Below are 26,973 nucleotides of genomic sequence, written 5' to 3'. Positions count from 1 at the left end.
ACAGTTACTGGTACACAGTCGCTCTGTAATGTCAGCTTGAATAATTTGTAGACAAATTATTGTTTCAGTTTTTATTGCAATAATAAACATGACAGAACAAGACTTATCAGTAAAAATGTGACTATTTGCTCTAAAATACATGTACATGTCTATGGCTGAGCGCTGAGTAAAATGACTGAGTAGCAAAAATGAGCTAATGTATGGCAAGACGTTACAGTCAATATAAATACACCAAAATGACACAAATACGATTTCATACTGTACTGTTGAAATAAAGTTGCAAAGTGTAATAACGTGCATTTCTGTGGTTCCATTCTTCATACATGTACAAAACATAGAGAGATAAAGCCAGTCAGTTTCACATTCAGTCACTATAGTTCCATTTCAGAAATTATGCATAGCAGTGTGAATATCCACTCATAAGTCATTAAGCATACAATGGCTTTTAATAAAAATACAGTATTTCTTATGTACTCTGTTTTTCTAATCTATTGTATGTTCACAAGTTCAGTTTTCAGTGCATGTCGAAGGACACTTGAAGTTTGCTGCTTCTTTGAAGAAAGTGTTACTCGCTTTTAAAATCTGAAATTTACCATAAAAGTTGTCACATCCGGCCAACTTCCTGCAGGGGATTAGGGTTAGTAGCTAAATTAAACAGAATAGCAATTTCGAAATGTGAATTTTTCCTGTGAAGTCCTCTTTAGGTTTTGATTTAGATCTTAAGACCTTTTAGAAAGCAGAGGAAGCACTAATGTGTAAAGCTGCATCATTTACTGTAAACCATATGGTGAAGAATACAATGGGCCTCATGCAAGAACATTTTCTTTACCTAAACTTCCCTTACTTACAGTATACAACAAGAATGAGTACACCTTATTACAATTATTCACAATTGTATCATTTCTCACAGTTACAATGATTGTTTGAAGGACTATTTTGAAAACACAGGCCTCGAAGCAGAAATTTGACATACAAGCTAGAAAATTGTGTAATCACTGAGACTAAACTGGGTACACTTTCGACTTCAAATCAGCCCAATTGCATGAACATGGTTAGAAAATGAGCTGCCAACACCAGAACCTTCTCAGTTTTGGATCTACGGGCAGTGTCTATCTACATCGTGGCCCCACATGGAAAGGAATTGAAAAAATCTAAATGCCAGACTTCACAATCAGTGAAACAGATACAGCAAGACTGCTGATCAAAATAATGATGATGGATACTGATGGTTCATGAGGATTTTTTTTTTGACAAAATAATTAAACTGCTTTCTAAGAGGCAAGTACTGCTGTTAATGGGTGAATAAAATCAGAGCTTGACACTGTGGAGCTTCTTGTCTACATATTGATGAAGTGGAATCTAAGTCACAAATTATGGGTCAGAGTCTAAAACTTGACCATGGACAAATGTTACAGATCTTCAAAAAAATCTACAAGTCAGCATTCCGAGGCAGCAGGACTTATTGTCGACAAAAATCCAGGAGTAGTTCTTAGCAGTGATTAAATCCCCAAGAAAAAACTAAAGACACTGAGCTGTGCACCGTCTTTTATGCTGAAAGTTGGTCATTCTTCCATGCCTATAGAGTGTATGATAGGAGTGACACTTTTGATACCATCAGACTTTTCTAAATCTATTGGTCAGATCCTGACGTCAGGTCATCATATTTCACTCTTAGAGCTCTCCCTACAGAAGACATGGTCATTAAGTTGTCATTAGGTCATGTTTTACAGAGAACATGACCAGACATGTTCAAAGTTTGCCCTGTTATTTTGAGACAGACTTCATGCATATTATACTTTTATGTATTGTTGTTTTCCTCTTTCAAAAGTTATACTGTGCTAAGTTTACACCATTATGTTCTGAGTACTCCATATATCAATTATTAAAAATAACCTATTTTCACACCAAAGTTCCAGGTTATACTTTGTGACCTTCTAGCTGTGTGTGTGTGTGTGTGTGTGTGTGTGTGTGTGTGTGTGTGTGTGTGTGTGTGTGTACTTGTTTCTGCTATCTCGGTGGGGACTCGTGTCACGGTGGGAACCAAAAATGAGGTCCCCACGGGGGGAAACAGTGTTTTCTTGGCCATGTTGTTGTTACTGAAAAAAGTAAAAGTGCAAAAAAGTTTCTTTAGGGTTAGGCATTGTTTTGGTCTGGGTTAAGGTTAGGGTTAGATATGAATGGGAGTCAATGGTAAGTCCCCATGGGAATAGCAGAATCAGTCGTGTGTGTGTGTGTGTGTGTGTGTGTGTGTGTGTGTGTGTGTGTGTGTGTGTGTGTGTGTGTGTGTGTGTGTGTGTGTGTGTGTGTGTGTGTGTGTGTGTGTGTCCTCCACAGACACATACCACACCAAAACATCAGTGATTACTAGAACTGACATTATTATGCAGTTCATACATACGTCTTAACTCTATTCTTCAGTTTAACAGGATTTGCCATAATTATATCAGCTTTCACTTTTAGCACATTGTACTCAAAAGATATTACTTTACAATGTCTACAGAGGAAAACTGCATACCTGTAAGCAGTGTCAGCAATCCTATTAGATGGATCAGAACATTCAACAAAATAATGCAACTGAAGAAGTCATCAGACTGACATGAAAACAACGATGATATTTACTGCATGTTACACTAAGGGTTCAGGTCTAATAAAATCTGTTTTATTACTCTGTAGTATCAGTTTGAGGCTGTCTGGTGAGCAGAAATAGGTAAAATAGAAATAGGACAACATCAAAAGCTTATGTTGACAAGTATGAGTGACTAGTAACATTGCTCTGCAAAGCTTTCTCTATGTGTCTTCTTTTTTTCCTTCTGCTTTCAATATTTTAGTTTACGTACGCCTTCTTGTGTTTGCCATAAATTTGATGTAAACTGGTTGGTTTGTGGCTTTGGATCATAGATGCAGTCACACTGAAAATGTAGGTTTCACAGCTGCAAATTGGTCATTTGTGCACACAGACGAGTGTGACCAAAAATGTTCTTCATGTTTCTATGGAGTGTTAGAGCCACTGTCAAGCTGCATTGTAGTTTTTTTCAGCCTGGCAGGTTACTGGAAGTATGAAATTTTGGGGTTTGAATTAATAGAAACCTTTCTAGATGCAGTTTGTGTATGTGAAGTCTCTAACTTCATGTTTTAAATGCAGCACATGCTGTTTTTTTGTTTGTGAAAGTGAAAATGATTTAGCTGAGATAAAGAGCATCTGTGACTGATGATGTCATCTGAACACTGCAAAGCAGAGCCTGGTGATGATAGCGGAGTTTACAAGAAGTTATAATGAAAAGACGGGCACTGGCAGACCATCTGTGCATGACTTTTTCAACATCAACTCAAAATCAAGGCTGACAGTTTCTTGCACGAGGCCCCTTGCTTTAAAATATTTAGATAATTGCTCTAAAAAATGGTGTTCATCCAAGAAATTAAGAAGCTATTTCAATTTGAAAGGACTGAGACTGCAACAGGAAAGTGTGACAAGTAGGCAAGTCCAGTTTGGATCTGGTTTGAAGAAAGTATATCAAGGAAGCATATTCAGTTCTGATAAGATGCTGTCTAACCCCATCCCTAGCCTCAAGTGTCACTTTAAATGGAAGAAGGATGCTGTCATTTAGTGTCCCTTCAGACTGTTCTTAAAACTTTCAGGTTCTTTTCCATCACTGACTCGGTGTTGGTGTACTATGGCCAGTAATAAGCACAAGGATAATTACTTATATAAAATCTGTTTTAGGCATCCTCAGTGAGTTAATGGAACTAAATCTAGATCAGGGAAGTGTAATGACAACCTCAGCCTTTCTTTCAAACACTGCTTTTCACATATTATGAAAACAGCACAAAATTATCACCTTCAAACCTCTACATAAAATCATATCATACATCGGCACATGTGCGCCCCATATATCCAGAGTACTTGACCATATCTTCCTCCTCCTCTTCATCAACACACCAGGAAACTCTTTTTGTGGCAATTTCCTTGGAGCCCGAAGTTTGTGAAACTTCAGTACTGCTGCAGTCCTCGGAAGAAGAATGACACTCTTGCTCCACTTTTGTCATGCAGCGGTATGACTTCCCCTCCTCCTCTTTGTTCTCCTCCTGCCGGCCAAACGTTAATGTAAGGAGGTTCACATCCTGGCTGTCCCCCTGTTCCACTGCCTTGTGCTCTGTCTCATCTGCCTTGCTTTCTTCTCCAGTCAAACTGTCTGTGCCTGTGATCAGTGAGGGCTTCAGTCCAGCACTGGAATGAGTGTCTGTTGGCTGTGAGTTGAAGAAGTCTAATGGCTGTTCTGAGGATAGACCGGGCGGTGGTTCAGGCTTAGGGGATAAAGATGAGGAAGAGGAGGAGGAAGAGAGGAGGCTAGCGCCCGGCCGTACATTATAACATCCCCCTGTGCTCCCACCGGTGATCTCTGTTGCACTTTCCTCATCACTCTCATCAGATAATGACAACCTGCTCCTCTTCTCACCTGGAGAGGGCACCGTTGGCCAGATTTTCAAAAACGAAGTTAAGGGTGTGCTAAGAGTCGTAACAACCAGAACATTCTCCATGTGATGGATGGATGCCTGAGACACACAGATAGACAGAAAAAGGGATGTTAAAACCAGTAGTCAGATCAGTTTACATATATAAATGAAAATGACAAGTCAGTCAATGTTCATGAAACCATTTGTCTACAGAAAAAAACTATGACATTTATTGTATTTTAGCATGTAAGAACTGACATTTATTGGTTTAAAAAGCTCTGTATTATTTTTGTTCCATTTGATATCTTACACTATTCTAAAGTGAATATCTAGCAATGTGAAATACATCATATGATGTGTTGTTAGGCATGTTTTTACTTTAAAACAACATTATGGAATTTTATATAATAAAAAGTTAATTGTACAACTGTGACTATTTATCTGTTTTTAATTTTGTACTTATTATCAGTCTGCTGTTTATAACACAGTTACAAATTAATCCTTTGCACTGTAAAATCCAACAGAAACAGTAAAAAACAAAAACTAAATAACTTTTGCTAAGCTAAAACTGACATCTTTCTGTGTTATTGTTTGGCTGAGTGTCTGACTATTTTATTTGCAAAAATCTTTTTTTAAAAACGTAATCAATCAATCAAACGTAACAACATTTTTCCAAGTGCCCACAGGTATGGGTTCCTACTGGCTTAACAGTTGTACCAAGAAGCACAGATTTTTTTCCCCTCTATTATGGTTTCTTTTTATCAATTTTTAAAATGAGACAGAGAATAAGGTGATATTGACAAAATATTATCATTTCATGCCTTTGTTAGGCTTTGTTATGGAATGGCATGTCACACATCAGTAGCTTCAAGATAGTGAGAAAGCTAAAAAAGAGTCAAACACAAAGGCTGTAGTACAGGATATACGTTATATGCTTGACCTGTAGTTAAAATTGTCAAGCCAAGGATTTTACAAATGAATAAATGCATTTATTCAAGAGTCATTGCAAACTTCTATTATTCCTGTGAAAACATAACTGCCCTCTCAATCCTAATAACTTTTTGAGCCACCCTTTGTAGCAGCAACTGCAACTACACGTTTGCAATAGCTTTTCTTACATCACCATGGATAAAGTTTGACCCACTCTTCTCTGCAAAACAGTTTTAATTCAGTCACAATAAATGCTTTTTGAGTATGAACTGCCCTTTTGAGGTCTTGACACGACATCTCAATTGAATTCAAGTCTGTACTTTAACTTAGTCACTCAGAAACCTTATTTTTGTTGTCGTTGAGGCATTCAGAGGTGAATCTGCTTAGGTGCTTTAAGTCACTGTTATGCTGAAACCTCATTTGCACTTGAGCTTTAGGTCATGAACTGATGGGTGAATATTGTCCCCCTCCCCCCTTCCTACTGTTTTGCAACTTCCTCAGCCAGAAGTTCACAAAGATTGGCTTTGGAGACTGGTTCCAAAGTGGAAAAACCGTCAGTCACCTCCTCTACATGGATGACATTAAACTGTATGACGGAATATATATATATATATATATATATATATATATATATATATATATATATATATCACCTGGATCTACAGCAAGGACATTAGATTGTAACACAGACAGTACCAGTGTGGTTGGATGATATCCAAGAGGGGCAATATGATCACCATTGAAGGGACTGAATTTCCAGAAGGTAACATAGCAGATGTTCAGGACAGCTACAAATACCTTGGAATTCTATAGACAAATGGAATCAAAAGGTGATCAGCCATAGTCAGCCATAGCCAAGTACCTACAGTATGAGACAGGTCCTGAAAAGTCAGCTGAATGGACAGAAGAAGATAGGAGCTATCAATACAAATGCCCTACTGGTGATCAGATATCTCATGGGTATAATAATCTGGTCACAGGAAGAGACAGAAGCCACTGATATCAAGACAAGGAAGCTTCTCACAACGTATGGAGCATTCCACTTCAAGTCCAGCACCCTGAGACTGTACACAAAGTGGAAGGAGATACAGTAGGCCTGATGAGCACCAGAGCCACTGACCATGCTATGAGAATATCTCAGGCAACAGAAACCCAACAATGAGACTGACAAACTGGTGGTGGCTAATTGACCAGACGGTGTGGTGGTCAAGTGATAGATGTAGCAATTCCAAGTGACAGCAACATCAATGCAGATATCGCCAATTGGGACTACAGGGCGCTTCTTTTGTCTGTTGAAACTACAATTGAGCTTTTTGACAATCACACAAGATGCTATGTTTGAACACCAAACACTGCACATCATCGCACAACATCCGGACCATGAAGCATGGTGTGAAATACTCACTTGTAACTCCTTCATAGGAGTCATATGTGTCTTGGTCTCGCTTATTAGTCTTTTTCTTGTACGGTCAGTTTTTCAGGATGGCCTGCTGTAAGTAGATTTACACAAGTGCCATATTGTCTTATATTCTTGTTTCTTAACTGATATAGCAGTACTCCAAGGGATATTTAGTGACTTGGATCATTTTCTTGTATTCATCCCCTGACATATGTTTTTAAATAACTTTTTCACAGAGTTGTTTGGAGTGTTCTTTGTCTTCCTGGTGTAGTTATAGTCAGGAGTAGTGATTCATCAGTGATTGGAGATACAGGTGTCTTTATAATACAATCACTGAGACACATTCACTGCGCTCAGATCTCCAAGATGGTGGTATGTAGTATACATATATGCAGTAACAATAAAGGCATGTGATTTGATTTCACCAACTGTGTGACTTCCAGCACCAACTGGCTACACCTCTGTGTTGAATTAGGTGAACCATCTATATAACCACTTCTACATTTTATGTTTTTATATGAACTCACATTATTTTGTAGACATTTGTTTTCATGAAAGGGTCTTTTTTGTGAGTAAAAATAAAAAAGTCAAATTAAATTGACCACGATTCAGTGTTTAAAAAGTAATGAAAGGGTAAAACTTCCAAGGAGGTGAACATTTTTGTAAGTATGTTCTGATACTTTACAAACACATTTTCTCCAAATACTTTCAAGCAACGTATTTCCCCCAGTGGAAACACTGCTGAATCATACTGAAGGAAGTGAGATTTAACAAAGTGCTGGGTGTGCAACTGTTTTGGAAAAGAAACTTGGTGAGCGGTCAATACCCTTAACTTCCTTCCAAATTTCACATAAAAATTACTGGTGCAGTGTTATGTTGGGAAACCTTGGGTACTGACATTCATGTAAATGGCATTTTGACAGGTACCACCTTCCTAAACATTCTTGCAGACCAACCTCATCGGGTTGTTGATTGGATCAGTGATCAACACAGACTGTAAGTTATAAATGGACAGGAGAAATAATAATATACCGTGGATGCTGTCCTTGGATACCCCAGTCAAAAAATGGGTAGGACTTAGACTACGCGGTGTCTGTTCAGTAATTAGGAAGATAACCTATTCAACAAAATTCTATTACTTACGGAATCAGTCTCTAGGTCAAACAGTACTGCTCTATCACCCTGGTTGACCGAGGTGTGTAGCAACCAATAACAGCCAGAAACATAATAATTTTGGCCATTTTAAATGTACTAAAGCCCATAACATAAAAACTTTGCAACAATGTAATAACAACTCAATAAAATAGTTTACAAGTCAATAAAATAGTAACATTTTGCCAATAATGTAATAACTTATTACATTATTGGCTGGTTATTACGTCAATGGCCTAGCATTAAAAAAATCCTTTGAAAATGTAATAATTTCAGCCGATAACGTAATAATGCATAAATAGGATTGAATTTTCTGTTATTACGCTATTGGCTTTACTACATTTACAATGGCCAAAAATATTACATTATTGGCAGGTATTATGTTATTGGCCGTTCTATGTTATTGGTTGCTACAAAGCCACACTTCCGTTTTTGAGAACAGTCTATTGAAATGAATGCAAAATCTATCCAAGACATCAAACTCTGAACAAATAAAAAACAAACAAAGAAAACATAACTGAAAATTAGATTTCATTTTTGTAGTCTCTGCATGTCACTGGGCTGCACAGTGGTGTAGTGGAGATCTTCTGGCCTTGCAGCAACAAGATCCCCAGTTCAAATCCCGGCCTGGGCCTGGGATCCTTCTGCATGGAGTTTGCATGTTCTCCCTGTGCATGTGTGGGTTTTCTCCGGGCACTCCGGCTTCCTCCCACAGTCCAAAAATATGCTGAGGTTAATTGATGACTCTAAATTGTCCGTAGGCGTGAATGTGAGTGTGATTGTTTGTCCGTATATGTAGCCCTGCGACAGACTGGCGACCTGTCCAGGGTGTCCCCTGCCTTCGCCCGAGTCAGCTGAGATAGGCTCCAGCACCCCCCGCGACCCTAGTGAGGATAAAGCGGTATATAGAGAATGGATGGACGGATGGCTGCGTGTCACTGCTTGCATGTCATGCAGTCAGCGGTACTGCATGACATTTGCGGTAGCTTGAGAGCATAGGAGTGGGTGGGGGGTTCGTCAGAACGAGAGCTAGTTCAGGATTCAGGATTCTTCCCACTTTGCAACGCTATGACAAAAATACTGGGCTGTTTATTTAGAGATTGCCATTTAGCAGAGTAATCTTTGCTCTTAAGAAAGAAAAATGTTACTTCTCCTTAACTAAAATGGGGTTATGGTTAAGTTAGGTTTATTCCATTCTGTGCATCAGCATGCTAATCTTGATGACAGTGTTTGATGTTTTGATTTGAAAGACTAATGGGTTCAAAGTAAATTAAGAACATCATTCTCGAGTCAAATCCGAGCAAAGTGTGTCTATGTGTATATGTGTGTGTGCGTGTGTGTGTGTGTGTGTGTGTGTGTGTGTGTGTGTGTGTGTGTGTGTGTTCTTGTACTTGCTACATGGTGAGAACCATTTTCTGCATTTAACTATCAAAGTGAGGACATTTTTACAAAGTGAGGACATTTTGGCCGGTCCTCACTTTGAAACAGCCATGTTTGAGGGTGAAGACTTGTTTTTAGAAAACAGGTATGACTTGAGGTTTGGTTAGGGTTAGGGTAAGGATTAAGTTTAGGCAATCAGTTGTGATGGTTAAGGTTAGGGTAAGGCTCTAGGAAATGCATTACGCCTATGGATGTCCTCACTAAGATAGAAGTACAAACAAGTGTGTGTGTGTGTGTGTGTGTGTGTGTGTGTGTGTGTGTGTGTGTGTGTGTGTGTGTGTGTGTGTGTGTGTGTGTGTGTGTGTGTGTGTGTGTGTGTGTGTTATTTTTTCCCACAGCAGCATGCTGCATGATTAGGGGCTGCTAGCCTTGATGACCGCTGTATGTAAGGTTAGGATGTTGTATCACATTGGTGGAATCATTATAGCATTACAAGCAGCTGCCAAATTCAAAAGTGATCATATCCTATATACATTTGACCTGTTCCTATCGAAAAAGCATCTGACTCAATCACTCATCCAAACCACTGTCACAAATGAATATATGAACAATGTAACATGCATTCTAGGTACTCACATGTTCTATATTTCACTTCTCATCTTTTATTCTAACTCACATTTAGTGAACGTTAAAAAGGTATTTTTTCTGATCCATAGATATATGCCACTTTTTGACCACTGAACCACTACACAACCACTGGCAGCTGAGTTCAACCTTAACTAAAGACAAGATCGACTAAGTACATCAGCCATCCAGGAAATGCCTCTAGAATGCTGATGGTTGGCATTGACTTTTTTCTTCTTAGACCACAGAACAACCACAGTCATGACGAATTTCACAAGAATTATGTATACAGTGTGTGCGGCGTGTGTACGTATATTTTGCTTCAGTGTGTTTCCGCTTGCTGTTCTTTCCTCTTATTTTTCTTAGAAAACGTTAACTGTGCTGCTTGCTGTCAAACCACAAAGAACAACAGCACATTTTACTGTATGCTCAGTGCATTAATCAGTAATCACATCACATAGTAAACTTTTACAACAGAATTAGAATTTTGAAGTTGTGTTTAAACATCATTCATTTTCCACCTTTGGAACTCTTAACTTGTATGAGATGATACTTAAAGATTAATATTGTGCATTACGAGTTAGATATGTATAGTAAATGGAAAATTTACTGTTGGGTTACCAGCTACATTAAAGAAGTCCCTACTTCACCATGAAGTACATTATCAGTGTTTCCAAATTTTTGGACTGTGCTGTGCATGTTGAAGAGAATGGACGTCTCAACACTGAAGTCTACAGGAAACTGACACAGACAGACCAATATCTGTTGTTTGATTGTGGGAATCAAATACCCACTGGAAAATAAACTGGGAGTCATCAGAATCTTAAAACATCAGACTGAGAATGTTCCTTCCAACGCAGAGGGAACGGAGACGAAACACACTCTATTGTGCTTTTACTGTGACCTATTGTCCTGTGTTTCACTGTTGTGCTTTTTTTTCCTGCTTAGGGACTGTGGACGTAAATGAGCATTGTTGCTATAATCCGGCGTACAGTATTTACGTCTATTGCTGTCTAAATAGACGTTCATTAATGTGCACTGTTCCTATAAAATAAATATATAAATTTGCATTACAGAACTTCATTAGGGACACAAATAATGAAATGACTGCAATTCATACCATGGCAGTGTGAGTGTAGGGAACAGTGAATATGTATTGTGTCAGCCTGAGAGTATGCGTGTGCAAAATGTGTGCTATTTATTACTTTGTCAATATCTTTCTACAGTACATGTTCCACTTATTATTTTTCTACTTTTGATATATATTTTTCGGGCACAGCACACTTATATTTCATTGTATGTTTATACAATGACAAAAAATAATATAATACAATATAATCGTTTCGGAAACCCATTGTACATAGGAGAGACTAAACAACAGAATCAAAAGCCTATGGACTAACACAGGAGAGCCAACACCTCAGGGTTAGACTCAGCAGTTCAGTTGCATCTGAAGAATGAGGGACCAAAAAGAAGTTGGTGAATGCTGTCACACACTGTATGCCACTCTGTCTCTCTACTCTATCTCTGAAACACCAGATTTCCATGTGAATTTTTGTGATTCACTAACAATTTGACATGGATAGACTTGAAGCTTACCTGCCAAGAGGTGCGTGTTCTGTTAGCCTCCTGGCAACATCAAGACTAGCCGTCCAGCGTCAACTTTCAGTTACAGCAGTCTAAGAACTTTGGATGCCTGTCACAGCACCAGCTGCTACCAAAACAGCTTAACTCACTGCGGTCTTTCCATCCTGGTATGGTTTAGCCGACACAACCTCCTGTTTTCCATATAGGCATTCTTCCCACCGAGGTGGCTGACAGGCAGGACACCCAACCTCCACCCGGTTCCAGACTGCTTGCCTCTATTTCCTCCACTCCATGTGCTGCTGGCACCGTGCTCTCGATCTTCATGAGTTTCTCACCGCTGCCTCCTCACCCACCTGATCCCCAGTCTACTCTGGCTCCAGTTAGCCCTGCACTAGCTCTCCTCCACCAGACCATGCTGCCGCTATACTTCGCCTCCGACCTCCGCTCCCTCAACCACCCCTGGACTGCCAAGACATTCTCAAAGAAGCCAGAATGCTCCACACCTGCTGCCTGGCACACGGGGCTATGACCAAATGTTTGTCTACTACTCTTCATCTCCATACTCCATTCCATCCATCCGGTGCCACCGCACTTCCAGCGCTGTTTGTTGTGACTACATCATCACAACAAACAGCAACAGGTGAATCTGACCAATCTACACCAACTTCCCCCGGTCCACACACCAACGCACCCTCAGCTACACGTTACCTATATTTGGCTCTGTTTAACACCCGCTCCCTCACCAACAAAAGCCTCATCCTCCATGAATTCATTCTGGACAATAATCTGGACTTCCCTTGCTTAACTGAAACATGGCACAAACCACTGGACTACTTTTCACTCAACAAAGCAACACCCACAGGATACACTTACACAGACAAACCCCATCCACAATGACGGGGTGGCAGTATTAGCAATCCATAGTAAGCTTGAGCAGGGCTAGACAGTGCTTGAGCTTCAGCAACAGCCTCCTCTATGGTCTACTCTCCAAACTCCTCAATAAACTTCAGCTCATTCAGAATTCTTGTCGCTCGTCTCTTCACCCACACCCGTGAACACATCACTCCCGTCCTCCAAAGTCTCCACTGGCTGCCCGTCAAACACCATATAACATTCGAAATCCTTCTCCTTACCCACAAAGCCCTCCATCACCAGAAGTCCATCAGAGAACTCTGAATAGACACCTATTGTCCTCAGACAATCAATCCTTATAACTAAGTGTCAATATCATTCGGACAGCTAGGGTTGTCAGTGTGGTGGATCTATCCAATATTTGAGCACTACAACACTGTAATTTTTTTTCTGCTAATACGGTCCTTAACTGTATATCTTTTAGTCTGCTATCAGCGAGTTTACATGAAAAACATTTAAAGTAGTGTCTCTAACAATCATAATAATAATAGCAGTGATTCACATGGACAGCTTTAAATCTATTGTATATTAAAGGTCAGAGTACATTTGTAAATACAATAACTGACCAAAATTTTCCAGCACAGATTATAGACACATTTTCCACAGAAATACAATAAAAATACTTGTTGAAAAACCCTTCAATCTGCTTAACCCCAACAAAATTCTACACTGCAATTATATGTAAGCAGTACTTACCAGGGCTGTCGGTAGTGGCCTCCTCTTCAAACAGATGTAACCAGTACCCGCCAGCAGGGCAACAACAATCACTACAGCGATCACCAACAAGCACAAGAAGACTGAGATCAATGGGTCTGCAAAGAGGATATAAAATTCACACATAAATCCAGAGAGAGATTTCCTTCATCATCACTACTGCTGAAAAACATTAGAGTTATACTTCACAGTTCAGAGAAAGAAAACATATTTGTTCTCTCCAAAACTGAGACATATATGACAGACAAGTAACGACTGATATCACTGCGGCTCATTTCAAAGCTGGAAACAATGGAGTAGTATACATGTGCACACTATATGTTGTGAAAATATAACAAAATTAAAACAGAAACAAGCTTAGACACAATTTAAACCCAAGGAATCAGATGAAAAAGATAAAAAGAACAAGTGAAACACTATTACAAGCATCAGCAAACTCAGACTGTCTAATCTAATTGTGAGACTTCACAAAGAACTGCCCAGGAAGATCAACAACCAACTAAAATTTCGTGGAGACACTGTTATAGCAGTAATTAGAAGGTACAGAATGAATGCAGCAATTTTGTAAAGGAAAAAATTAAATACAGTGTAGGGTAGGGAAAGCCATTCGACTGACTTCTGAGGTCCTAGCCTTTTCACCCAACTTCCACCTGACTGGAGGCTTCACTAGTCAGGGTAACTGAAAACACTATTGTGGTCGTGCAAAGCCTTTAAATTCAGATGGTTATGGAACAGTGAGACAAACACACACACATGATTTATACCTGCAGGGAAGATGCCAGGGGTGAATGCACACACAGGTTGGCTAAAGTTAGAGTTCTTGGCCTCCAGCTCGTCCGAGAAGCGAACTGAGACACAGTATTGTCTACCTGGTGCCAGTTCCGTCAGATTCTCTCCTTTCAGAGACTTGGTGTCTTTAACAAACTGCCCACAGAACACAGAGAGATAGGAGATTAGCAAAAGATACATTACTCCCATAATTTGAACCAGAAGAAGCTATGACTGAGAATGCAGTGATTCTACATGCAATTTGTGCAGTATAATTTTACAGCTGTTGTAAACCTCATTAGGGTCGCAGGGGGCTGGAGTCTATCCCAGCTGACTTAAAGTGAAGGCAGGAGACACCAGGAGTAGAAGCCTAGCATAAATTCGGATGGGTAATTTTTGACTGTGAGAAAGCAGGAATTAAAGCCCTCACATGCCATATTTCGTATAGCATGTTGCTCTACAAACGTCATAGATTAGCGGGAGATTGACGGCTGGGACACATATTTTGACAGACAAAAATCAAAGCAGAAATTTTCTTTTTTTTCTGGATGAGACGAAGGAGAGAAACTGTCGTTTTCCACTTTCCAAAAGTAAACAAAAAATAAAAATCCAAATCATAATTGAAATTGAACATGTCTGTTTCCAGTGAAAATGGTGACTGCTGGTTAGTTGATGACAGCTCCAGGCAAAATTGCCTTGCTCTACAACAGTTCATTATCCAATAAAGTGGGAGATGGGGGAGAGGAAATACACAGGGCAATAGCGATTTTCTGTTGGTTAAAAACAAGTCTTTGTTTCTGTCCCAGGAAATGTTGTGTAGCCTTAAGTGTCCTTACTGTTAGCTAATGTAGCCAGAAAATACATATCCTAATGCGGGCACAGATGTGGGATCGACACAGCGCATCAGGCCTCCTCGTCTCAGCGAGTTGTGTGGAGGATGCTGACCAAACTGCTGGCCATCATAACACAGCACATATAAACTGGTGCATTGGCCCAAATATAAGAGGGATCTGGTTGAGGTGAAGGGTGAGGGAAGAGAAGACATTCAATGGGATTGCCAAGTGGTTGCGTAAAAGGTATCAATTTGTAAATAGGAAATCATGCAACTTATTCTAGTGAGATCCTCCAATGAGTTTCCTTTTGCTCTTACCACATGTTGAAAAACATCGCCTTTTTTCCACATAGTATACTATGGGGATGCTATGTTTAACCTTTCGCAATCATTCAGGTTTACAGCTTAACACAGAGTCTGGTTCGTGTCAGCGCATAGGACTTTATTGTATGGGGGCGAGTGTAACTGTTTAGCTAAAAGAATACATTATGCACCACTCCATGCATGTGTTCTCAAGTGAAGAACACACCCTTAAAGACCTTCATGCAGTACTACATATGCAACAAATCCAAGGAACCAATCCTGTCAACTTGTAAGGTGGGGCTTTCTATATAATTCCTTTTCTTCAGAATGATTTTTTGTCTGGGCATGTATTACTTCAATATTCAGCTTGCAATTGTGTGGCTTAGAGTAGTCTTGGCTTCAAAAGTGGAAGTGAGGGTGGTATGCAACAGAAATAACCGTCCAGGTGAAACACGGACAGACATCTGCACTGTATCATGCATATAAATAACTGTCCACGCTCCGCCTGAACAGTTATTTCTGTTGCACAGCGCACTTACTTCTGCTTTTGATGCCGTAACATGCTTAGACAATTAATTGATTTACATTGATTCATCGACAGTTGCAGCCCTAGTCTGCATAACACTAAGCCCAAGAAAGCAGCCTCACCAGATGGAGTGCTGGGACAGTTGCTGAAAGACTGTGCAGTTGAGCTGACGGAGGTCTTCAACAACATCTATCACGTCACTGTCCACATTGTGGGTCCCAGCAAGCTGTGCCTCCTTTCCAACTAATCTCACTGTCAAATTTGCTCATGACACCACGGTGCTCGGGCTCACCAACAACGATGAGTCAACTTACAGAGGTGAAGTACAACTTCTGGCATCGTGGTGTGAAAACCACAACTTGGCCATCAACATTAAAAAGACCAAGAAAATTACTGTGGGCTTCCACGAAACACAACGATCCATCCCTACTCCACTCTCCACTGAGAGCGATTTGGTGGAGAGTCTCAAAACTTAAGTTCCTGGGTGTGACTGTGATGCGGGACTTTGGGGCATTAACACCACCTCAGCTGGAGGAAACACCATCTCTGTGATCTGAGGAAACTGAAGAGTGCTAAAATCCTTGAGCAGCTCACGGTGAACTTCTACCATTGTGCTATTGGTAGCACAATAATGTACGGCTTCTTTGTGTGGTTCTCCAGTTGTATTAAGGCTGAACAGCAGGCTCTCCAGAGTGTGGTGAAAACGGCAGGGAATATCATCGGGATCAGTCTTCCAGAGATCAGCACCATCTACACCACCCGCTGTCTATGCCATGTTCATAACATCCCACATGATCAGCATCACTCCGCACATCATCTGTTCTGTGTGCTGCCCTCTGACAGTTTTCTATGACAGTATTAAAAAGCTTAAACATAATCTTGCTATTATTGCTGTGTTACTATGAAAATGACAATAAAGTGCTGAACTGGCAAATTATCAGTTAGTACAACCATTTTGAAGCACAACTGTTTTAGCAATGTATCATTACATTTAATAAATATTCAACTATATTTTCCCATCACCAATAGATGCTTCTTTAAATTATCCATTATTTTAGCAAATTTTTTCAACTACTTTTTCATCTCCTAAATTGAACTATTAAAACCATTTCCACTACTTAGTGTTATAATTAATCTAGTCATTTTTACTGAGATGTTATCCATTATTTAGCTACATACAGGGACGGCTGGTATAAATGCGCTAACAGGGCTACTGCAGTGTTCACTGCTGATCCACTGTGCAGCTATTGGTATTTCAGATTTTTTAAAGTTAGTTGGTCTAAATGTACCTTTTTGAAACTGTAGCTGTATCCCCTGGAATACAACTACCACTTGTCGGGAATCACTGGTATATGACCATGAGCAAACTGCAGACTATGAGCCAAATGGAAGGCTCTGGAGTGAATTTTGTACCTGTTTCAGAGCACCAAATCAAAATTTAAACTGTTTTCACAAAGATGGTTGGACAAGTATTCACTTTACTATATGAAGTGCTATGAGATGACATAAGTTGTGAATTGATGCCATATAAATAAAACTGAATTGAACTGAAGTACACACACATGCTACATACTGACAAGTTGCTAAAACTTGACTTCTTCAGGGTATCTTCTCACCTGTCTCTGGAGCAAGAAATCCACATCAAGCACCCTCATGGTAGAACAGCCAGTTGCATTGTTTAAGCAGAGTTATTCTGAATGTTTTCCTAAACATGTCAGTCATGGTGGTACAAGCACATAAATCAGTATTGTGAATGTAAGGTACCTGAAATCCCTTCCCATCATTGCTCCTGATCTTTAATTGGTAACTAAGACTATCAAAGGCCTGACGAAGGTGCTCCTTGGGAGGCTGAAGAGCCACACACAGATGTCTGCCACAATTCCTGACAGTCAGCAGTGGAAGACCCAGGTGCACTGGAACAGACAAAAATAATGGCAAACTTAACATGTTAGTCACATAAAGTAAAATTTTCCTCTCATGACAGAAATTGTCACGCAACTAATATCTAATAAAGGGCTGAAAATAAGGAATCAATGAAAATGTTGAGCATCAGCTCTAAATATGACAATAAGAATGCAATAAAAATGCTTATTTGTGGTAGCCACATGGAGGTTTCTTCTGTTGCAAAGACATTCACTGACACTATACATGATTGCTACAATTACCCAGTCTAAATCGCAATAAAATGCCTTAGCCTAGCCTAGTTCTAACCCTACAGTAAAAACAAAGTTCTAAACCTAAAGCAGTCACTTAAAGGATTGACAAACTGTAGACTAACCAAAATGTAATCACTTAACTCTTCACTGTTCTCACAAAGATCGTTGGGCAAATGTGCACACGTACATGCACACATTTTTTGTTCTTTTTGGTTGTTGTGTTTTTTGCAATTTTGTGCATTGTACAGCAGAACTAAAAACATGAAAACTTGTGAAATTAAAGTTTACTTGGTCACTGAATCACTTTCCCCTTCTGAATGACAGTACATGACAAACAAGGGCACGGAGTGATATTTTGTCTTTCAATATAGGGCAGTACATCTATGAATTCATGACACCATCAATATATCAGAATATACACATGCATGTATATATATATATACACATGTATATGGATATATATACATACATATATATATGTATGTATATATATATCCATATACATGTATATATATATGTGTGTGTGTATATATATATATATATATATATATACACACATAGTATATTTATAAATATACATATATATATATATATATATATATATATATATCATGGTAGAGACTGCGATTTGGTAGAATTGGAGTTTCTACCAGTAGAGATTGCGATTGGAGTCTCTACCGGTAGAAACTCCAATCCTACCAGTAGAGATTTGTCAGGGCTAAGGTTAAACTTTTAAGGTTAGGGTCAGGGGTCAGGGCAGGGGTTAGATTAAAAGGTCAGGGTCAGTTAAGGTTAGGGTCAGGGGTCAGGGCAGGGGTCAGATTTAAAGTTCCATCTCTACTGGTAGAGACTCCAATTCTACCAAATCACAGTCTCTACCCTGACATACACACGTGGACAAAATTGTTGGTACCCCTCAGTTAAAGAAGGAAAAACCCACAATTCTCACTGAAATCACTTGAAAATCACAAAAGTAACAATAAATAAAAATTTATTGAAAATTAAATAATCAAAATCAGCCATCACTTTTGAATTGTTGATTAACATAATTATTTAAAAAAACAAACTAATGAAATAGGGCTGGACAAAAATGATGGTACCCATAACTTAATATTTTGTTGCACAACCTTTTGAGGCAATCACTGCAATTAAACAATTTCTGTATTTGTCAATGAGCGTTCTGCAGCTGTCAACAGGTATTTTGGCCCACTCCTCATGAGCAAACAGCTCCAGTTGTCTCAGGTTTGATGGGTGTCTTCTCCAAATGGCATGTTTCAGCTCCTTCCACATATGTTCAATGGGATTCAGATCTGGGCTCATAGAAGGCCACTTTAGAATAGTCCAACGCTTTTCTCTCAGCCATTCTTGGGTGTTTTTGGCTGTGTGTTTTGGATCGTTGTCCTGTTGGAAGACCCATGACCTGCGACTGAGACCAAGCTTTCTGACACCAGGCAGCACATTTCTCTCCAGAATGCCTTGATAGTCTTCAGATTTCATCGTACCTTGCACACTTTCAAGACACCCTGTGCCAGATGCAGCAAAGCAGCCCCAAAACATTACTGAGCCTCCTCCATGTTTCACCGTAGGGACAGTGTTCTTTTCTTCGTATGCTTGGTTTTTGAGTCTATGAACATAGAGTTGATGTGCCTTACCAAAAAGCTCCAGTTTGGTCTCATCTATCCAAAGGACATTCTCCCAGAAGCTTTGTGGCTTGTCAACATGCATTTTTGCAAATTCCAGTCTCGCTTTTTTATGAGTTTTTTCAGCAGTGGTGTCCTCCTTGGTCGTCTCCCATGAAGTCCACTTTGGCTCAAACAACGACGAATGGTGCGATCTGACACTGATGTACCTTGGCCTTGGAGTTCACCTTTAATTTCTTTGGAGGTTGCTCTGGGCTCTTTGGATACAATTCCAACGATCCGTCTCTTCAATTTGTCATCAATTTTCCTCTTGCGGCCACGTCCAGGGAGGTTGGCTACTGTCCCGTGGGTCTTGAACTTCTGAATAATATGAGCCACTGTTGTCACAGGAACTTCAAGCTGTTTAGAGATGGTCTTATAGCCTTTACCTTTAAGATGTTTGTCTATAATTTTTTTTCGGATGTCCTGGGACAATTCTCTCCTTCGCTTTCTGTTGTCCATGTTCAGTGTGGTACACACCTTTTCATCAAACAGCAGGGTGACTACTTGTCTCCCTTTAAATAGGCAGACTGACTGATTATGAGTTTGGAAACACCTGTGATGTCAATTAAATGACACACCTGAGTTAATCATGTCACTCTGGTCAAATAGTTTTCAATCTTTTATAGAGGTACCATCATTTTTGTCCAGGCCTGTTTCATTAGTTTGTTTTTTTTAATAATTATGTTAATCAACAATTCAAAAGTAATGGCTGTTTTTGATTATTTAATTTTCAATAAATTTTTATTTATTGTTACTTTTGTGAGTTTCAAGTGATTTCAGTGAGAATTATGGGTTTTTCCTTCTTTAACTGAGGGGTACCAACAATTTTGTCCACGTGTGTATATATACACATATATATGCATATATATACATACATATAGATATACGTGTGTGTGTGTGTGTGTGTGTGTGTGTGTGTATATATATATATATATATATATATATATACACATACATACAGAGAGAGACAGAGAGAGAATCACATTTTCCACAGTGCAATATCCTACCAATAAATTGTCTATTCAGACCTGTCTTGTGTCATATTAATAAGTAATGTTTACACTGAACTAGCATACTTACTTCTACAGTTCAAGATTCACTAACAGCAAAGGCATATTTTGCTTTGTTTTTCCATCAGCTTGGTAAAAACTGTTGGTTTGATGCTTGGATTTTTCTATCCTTTAGATTCAATGTCTTGTATTGATAATACAGTGCCACTTACTAATGGGTTTATATTCTGAAATGATGGCTGACTGTGAGCTGTTGTGAGCATTAACCATGGTCATGTAGCTCTTCAGTGGGTCTGAGAATGCCTCAGTCAGGTTGCAAACCAGTGGCTGCTGGACACGCTCGCAGCCTGCCACAGGCATCCAGGTTCCCCTTCAAGAATAGAGAGAAGGGAAAAAAGTAGACAGGGACAAAGTAGCAAAGTAGAAGGGAAACAAGGGGTCAGAACAGCCACCAAGTCTTTGTTTTAATCTCATTTACCAAAATGTGTAAAGGATTAGGATACAAAAGTCTGTTTTTAGTAACGCTGACTGTGGAATTCATTATTAGCACTTCTAGTTTCACTCTAAATGCCTACCACTGCCTTCACAGTTAAGTGCATTTATTATGAAGCACATGCAGAAACTGCATGCTCAATATCTGTGCCATCTCTGCCATCAGTGCATTTTTCATCTCTCTACTACATTTTAAGACTTTTTGTAATCTCAAGGACATTCAGTGTCTTGAAGAGTGGTCTATTATGGGCTGGTCACACTGTTTGCCTGTACCAGGACTGTCGTAGTTAATGTTGGCACTGGTGCTCACAGCAACATGTTTTGCACTGAGGTAATACTATTGGCTGTAAGCGATAAGTAAACTCTCCGTTGCACAACTTGCACACAACCACAATTTTATTCGAGCAACCATCAGGAAGTTTTTCAAAATAAAACATTCCGCCCAACATGCTCAATGCGGTCTTGGTCTTCCATCACTGCTGACCAAACTTTCTTTTGCGCTGATTCATTCAATGCATCCTGTGCACCTTCTTCATGGCTGGTAAACAGACGTTAGGTGAATTATCGCCACCTACTGGACTGGAGTGAGTGCATAAATGAGACTGGTATCATTACCTCCGCCAAGGAGGTTATGTGACACCCGGCATTTGTGTGTCTGTCTGTCTGTCTGTTAGCAAGATAACTCAAAAATGCCTGGGCAGATTCACATGAAATTTTGAGGGAATGTACAGCCATGGCCATAAGTTTGGACACAAGTACCATGACGCTTGTGAATCTTAGAAAATACCACAAAATTGTCACTTACAATATAAATACCAGTCATAGCCATCAACCAAAATGAAATATTTCATTTTGGTTGATGGCTATGACTGGTATTTATATTGTAAGTGACAATTTTGTGGTATTTTGTAAGATTCACAAGCGTCATGGTACTTGTGTCCAAACTTATGGCCATGGCTGTAGACTATGGCAAGAGGAAGAGCTGATTTAATTTTGGTGGCAATCCGGAAAGGATCCTGGATTCTGGATCACTTTGAATTTTTTTGTATGTTTTAGTATGTGGTCCAAAATAGGACAAAAACATCATAGGTTAGTATTTTGTCCAACAAATTGGAGCAAGGTGTCCAGATAGCTCAACTGGTTAAACCTTTAAGCTTCAGTCAATTCCAGACGTTTTTAGTACAACAAAACGCTAATATTCTATTTTTAAATAAAAAAAATTACGAAAAATAGGGGGAATATTGGACGGGCATCGCGAGGTGCATTTCCTTGAAAATGACCGATTCGGGGATTTTATACCGACTTCAGGACATGTTTTGGACAAAATAGGTTACTGGCTTGTGTCATCTGGATGTAAAAGGTTGGATTATGGCCGTTTTTTTGTGGATTCTTTTTTTGTGTGTGTAATAATGAACCCGGAAATGTGAGTCGCGCTGTGTGCGTTGAAGCCGTGTATTGAGAACGGATGGATGAATATTTGTTTTTGTCGGACAAATGTGTTTTTCTCACCCGCTGTAGTAATCGCATCTGAAAGTGGTTTATACCGGCGGATTCATGAGAATCTAAGCTTTCCATCGGCGTATAGTGTTTGTATAATCGTGTTTGCAGCCGTTGGACATTCTTGAAATTCCTATGCAAATTAGTAGGTGTACCGCCGGCGGTACACTGAAGCTTAAGGGGTTACGAAGGTGATTCATAAACAGAACTGTGTCAGAGACACGGGTTCAATTCCAGCTCATGATCCTTTACTGCATGGGTTTCCTGTTTTCCTCTCTATCCTTGGCGGAGGTCTGCACTCTCTGAGTGCTTTTCTAGTTTTTGATGTCTTCAGTATTAATCTACAATTTAAAAAAATAATTCAATAAAAACCATTGAATGAGAAGGTGTGTCCACACTTGACTGCTGTGGACACACCTTCTCATTCAACAGATCTGAACTCAACAGTTCAGATCTGTTGAGTTGGATTGAGCACGTAGATCCAACTCAACAGATCTGAATTCCATAGAAAATCTGTCGAGAGGAGAATGGGATGAATCAGACGCAACAATAAAGAAGAGTTGAAGACTGCTGTCAAGGCAACCTGAGCACCCATTATGCCTATGCAGTGCCACAGGCTGATTGCCTCCATGCCACACCACACAGCCGCAGAAATTTGAGCAAAGGGAGCCCTGGTCAGTTATTTACAGAACATGCATTAACATATTTTTCAGTGTATATTTTGATAATGTGATATTCTAATATTTTGAGATACATTTTAGGGATGGGGGTGTGTGTTCAGGAGCTGTAAGCTGTCAGCATGAAAGTTAAAACAAATGTAGACTTGTAATGTTAGTTGATGTGTATTAGAGTTTAGAAGATACTTTTCACTTTGAACAATGTCTGATGAAAATTATTGAACCTTTTCAACCACTTTGTAATTACATGAGATGTACTTGTTCTAACCTAGAGATGGGTATTGAGACTGGTATGAAATGGATCCTGGGGCAAAATTAATAAAAATTTTGTAGCAGTAAGTTTTGTCATTATAGGCTGTACTCTCATAACTTGCAAAATTAAGTAAATACATACTCAGTTTATTATTGCTAGATAAGCATTCTCTTTTGACTTTTTATCTTACTAACTCTGTTCTTGATTTGCAGGAAGATTAAGTCACTCGTCTGTCGTGTATTTTGGCTATTTCTAATCCAAAACAGTTCTCTCTCCAAGTCTGTATGTTAGTGGCAGCTCTGGCTATCATGCTGAAGGACTGTGCAGCTCACTCGCTAACACACACACACACCTTCAGTGGTATGGTTACAGTTCATGAGAGTTAATGCTTTGAATTTTCACAAGTTTTTTGCATGTAAGAGAAAGACAAGAAATACAATCAATCTGCTGAGACATCTAATGATTGCTGATTTTTTTTCCTTTGGTATGGATATATTCATCAATCTGAGGTGCCGTACTTTCATCTTTCCTAATATTGGTATTGACAGCATCAGAAGACATGCTCAAAACGTTTTTCTTGAGTGTTACCATACAGTAAAATTTATTATTAAGAAAAAATCTTGCATTCAAAATTGTCATGTCAAAAGAGTCATGTGAAAAAGAGGAAATTAGTAAATAAATTAATATCAATTCTGTTCTTAAATGTTTCTTTTTTTCTAATAAAAATTTTAAAAACACACACAATATCATGAGATTATATTATTTTAGGTTATATTATTTTAGGCAAAAACTCTGACAAACATCTGCAATCATTCTCCTGTTGTAACCCAAACCAAAAGTGCCTGCAGCAGATAGGCTGCCACTGACTAATTTTATAAAGATTTCTGGAGTTATTGTTGGCATACACACAACAGTCCTTAAAACACAGATTAAACATACCTCTCTGTTGTAATCCTGACAAGATAGTAGGCTCCTGTGGGTGTCCCTGGTCCAGGCTCCCATTTCAGAATATGACTGAAGTGGCTCGGGGTCAAGGTAACATTGACAGGCATTGGGAGCTCACTCATAGCTGAAATACAAAGAGTCTGCATATTAAATTGAATTAAAAAATACAGGAGTGTCTGCCTTACAGCATGTATTTTATACAATTCTTATTTTGTGCTAAGCCACACTGAGTAGTTCATGTGCATTTTCATGAAATGATGAATTGCATTGTCGCCAGAACATGCACTTCCAAGTGTGTTGCAGGATTCTGACACTAATTAAGAGGTAATATCACTTGACTCTGTATTTACCTGGCAAAACCAGAGGCAGCCATGAGAGCATCCAAACAAGAGCAGTCATGACATTCAAACCACCTCCAATGCACTGTCATGTTATCGGCCACTCAAGCAGTCGCCACACCTCTCTGGACTCTGCAGCTGATTTCACTTTCCTTATGAACACAGTATGACATAACAAATCTGCAATTAGACTGACTGTCACCTTTATTTTCAGTTAAATGTCTTACAGTGGTGGATCAAATGGTAAATGGTAAATGGTCTGTATTTATATAGCGCTTTACTATACCTGAAAGGTACCCAAAGTGCTTTACATGATACATCACACACACATTCACACACTGATGGCGGAAGCTGCCATGCAAGGGCTAATCACGACCCATCAGGAGCAATTAGAGGTTCGATGTCTTGCTCAGGGACACCTCGACATGAGCGCGACGGGCCGAGGATCGAACTGGCAACCGTCCGGTTGCAAGACAGCCACTCTACTCTGCTATTCTGCATTTCAACTGGGTATAAAGCTAAACTATTTCTGCAAACAGGTCTGTGAATAACTTATGTCTTTGTTGATTCTCAGTTGTTCAGGTCAAGGTAATCGTAGGAGCTTCAGTACAAATAAACTGGACTTCTCTTGTAGATTCTTGGAACTGTTTCACCTCCCATCTAAGAGACTTCTTCAGTTCCAGCTGACTAATGGGGAGTTACTCCAGCTCACATGGCTAATGGCCCATTAATGACTCAAGATGTTACAGATGGTGAAATTTTCTGGGGAGAGAACTTATCACTCCATTACAGGTGCAAATAAATGAAGTTTAAAAAAAAATCAATTTAGAAATCAAAATGTATTTTAAACTTTTGACTCATCAATAAGCCATCTTTGGCAGATATAACAGAAGAATACACTCGCGGAATTCTTTCCGCAATGGACATCAAATATTCTTCAGAAAGTTCTTCCCAATTCTGTTGCAGAAGTTCCCATAAATGTGTGGCGCTTGTAGGTTGTTTTGCTTTCACTCTTCTGTCCACTCCATGTTTTCAAGCTTCCCATCTGGTTCTTTTTTCCTAAGGTAGTTCTGGCATAGCTTGGACTTATGTTTTGGGTTATTATCTTGCTGTGGGATGGACACCTGACCAACTAGGGCAGAGGGTACTGCATGGTATTGCAGAATGCTGTGGTAGCCGTTTTGTTTCATTCCCCTCTCAGTCTGTTGAAGTCACTGACGCTGGTTCTAGCCCCAGACCATTACGCTTCCTCCTCCGCGGAGGAGCAACGTTGTATATGCAGTCCAATGCATCGTTTGAGGACAGCAATGGTTCTGATTTCATAACAATTAACACCTTAAGGTATGGGTGTCCTCGGTCATTAATGGGCCATTAGCCACGTGAGCTTTAGCGACTATAAATTCTGTAAGTCCCCATTAGACACTTAGAACTGAAGAAGCCTCTTGGAGGCGAAACGTCTTCAAGAACCTTCAAGAGAAATCCAGATGATTTGTACTGAAGCTCCTATGACAACTTACACGTACATTTTGACACTGTATTGTTAACGTTAGCTCTTATAATGTAAGCCCGACAGTTATAAATGCCGTCACTTTGACCACGTTAAAGCTCAGTTACCTCACAACATTCAGCTAAATGTTACTGTCATTAGAAGACTCAAATGTTACTTTACCTTCTCACGATTGAGTTCGTGTTCTGTCACAACGCCCACTCGCCGGAAATGTATCAATCTTTAGCTAACTATCAGACAAGCAGTGATGTTGTGAGCATGTAAACAAGCTTACGAGTCACAGCAGTTCTAAGGCAAAAGCTATAAACTCTCTAGAACTTGTACCAGTAAGTTAGATAGACAGTTCCACCTTCCTCAAACTGAACAACAGCAGACATTGATCGACCTAAAGCGGGATGCACGTCAGGCACTCAAGCCATGCTGATGTCTTTACTGACCTCTAGTAAAGTTGTAATCCCCCATTCCAAATTTGATGCGACTTTTTGACATTTAGACTCGGAATTAATAGTGACAAAATAACATTAAAAACATTTTTTGACGAGACTGCTTTAATTCATGGTTACAGTGGTAAAAACAAACCAACAAAACAAGCATGCATTGCGTATGAGTTTGTTGAAATGGGAAAAATCTGACATTTACAGTTTAACAGAAACAACGTACAAAGACAGAAGGCAAACGGCAAGAAAAACTATTGCTACTATGTTTCCCAGTAACATACAAAACTCAAGTCAGGCGTGCAACTTTTTTTTTTTGCGCTTTCTACGGCCTTTAATATCGCATGTAGAGATAATCGTAAAACGTCCGATGGTTCCTAAAGGCACCATCACAGGAAGCTGT

At 39.4% G+C, this 26,973-nt stretch overlaps 1 protein-coding gene across 1 annotated transcript; it reads right to left on the bottom strand.

Moving 5' to 3' along the window:
• Positions 1-56: 56 nt before the first annotated feature.
• crfb2 (cytokine receptor family member b2) lies at positions 57-26,575 on the bottom strand. The gene is made up of 8 exons (XM_022202439.2): positions 26,299-26,575; positions 24,642-24,781; positions 24,286-24,415; positions 20,640-20,797; positions 17,344-17,492; positions 13,915-14,074; positions 13,133-13,248; positions 57-4,551 (listed from the first exon to the last, which is right to left on the bottom strand). The coding sequence occupies exons 2-8, from the start codon at positions 24,688-24,690 to the stop codon at positions 3,862-3,864; spliced, it is 1,452 nt and encodes a 483-aa protein (XP_022058131.1). The 5' UTR covers positions 24,691-24,781; positions 26,299-26,575; the 3' UTR covers positions 57-3,861.
• Between the last annotated feature and the right edge of the window lie 398 nt (positions 26,576-26,973).

The sequence above is a fragment of the Acanthochromis polyacanthus genome, chromosome 14 (assembly GCF_021347895.1).
Source record: "Acanthochromis polyacanthus isolate Apoly-LR-REF ecotype Palm Island chromosome 14, KAUST_Apoly_ChrSc, whole genome shotgun sequence".
Taxonomy (NCBI): Eukaryota; Metazoa; Chordata; class Actinopteri; family Pomacentridae; genus Acanthochromis; species Acanthochromis polyacanthus.
Note: the sequence above shows the minus strand (reverse complement) of the source record. Positions and strands in the feature narration are given on the sequence as shown.

What these genes read in the sequence shown, in the direction of transcription:
- crfb2 (XM_022202439.2), bottom strand. Translation starts at nt 24,690, where the DNA reads ATGACTGCTCTTGTTTGGATGCTCTCATGGCTGCCTCTGGTTTTGCCA. An exon ending in TTCAGAATATAAACCCATTA is followed by an intron (nt 17,493 to 20,639) that starts GTAAGTGGCACT and finishes TGTCTGTTCCAG; the next exon opens with TGCACCTGGGTCTTCCACTG. An exon ending in CCCTGGCATCTTCCCTGCAG is followed by an intron (nt 13,249 to 13,914) that starts GTATAAATCATG and finishes TCCTCTTTGCAG; the next exon opens with ACCCATTGATCTCAGTCTTC.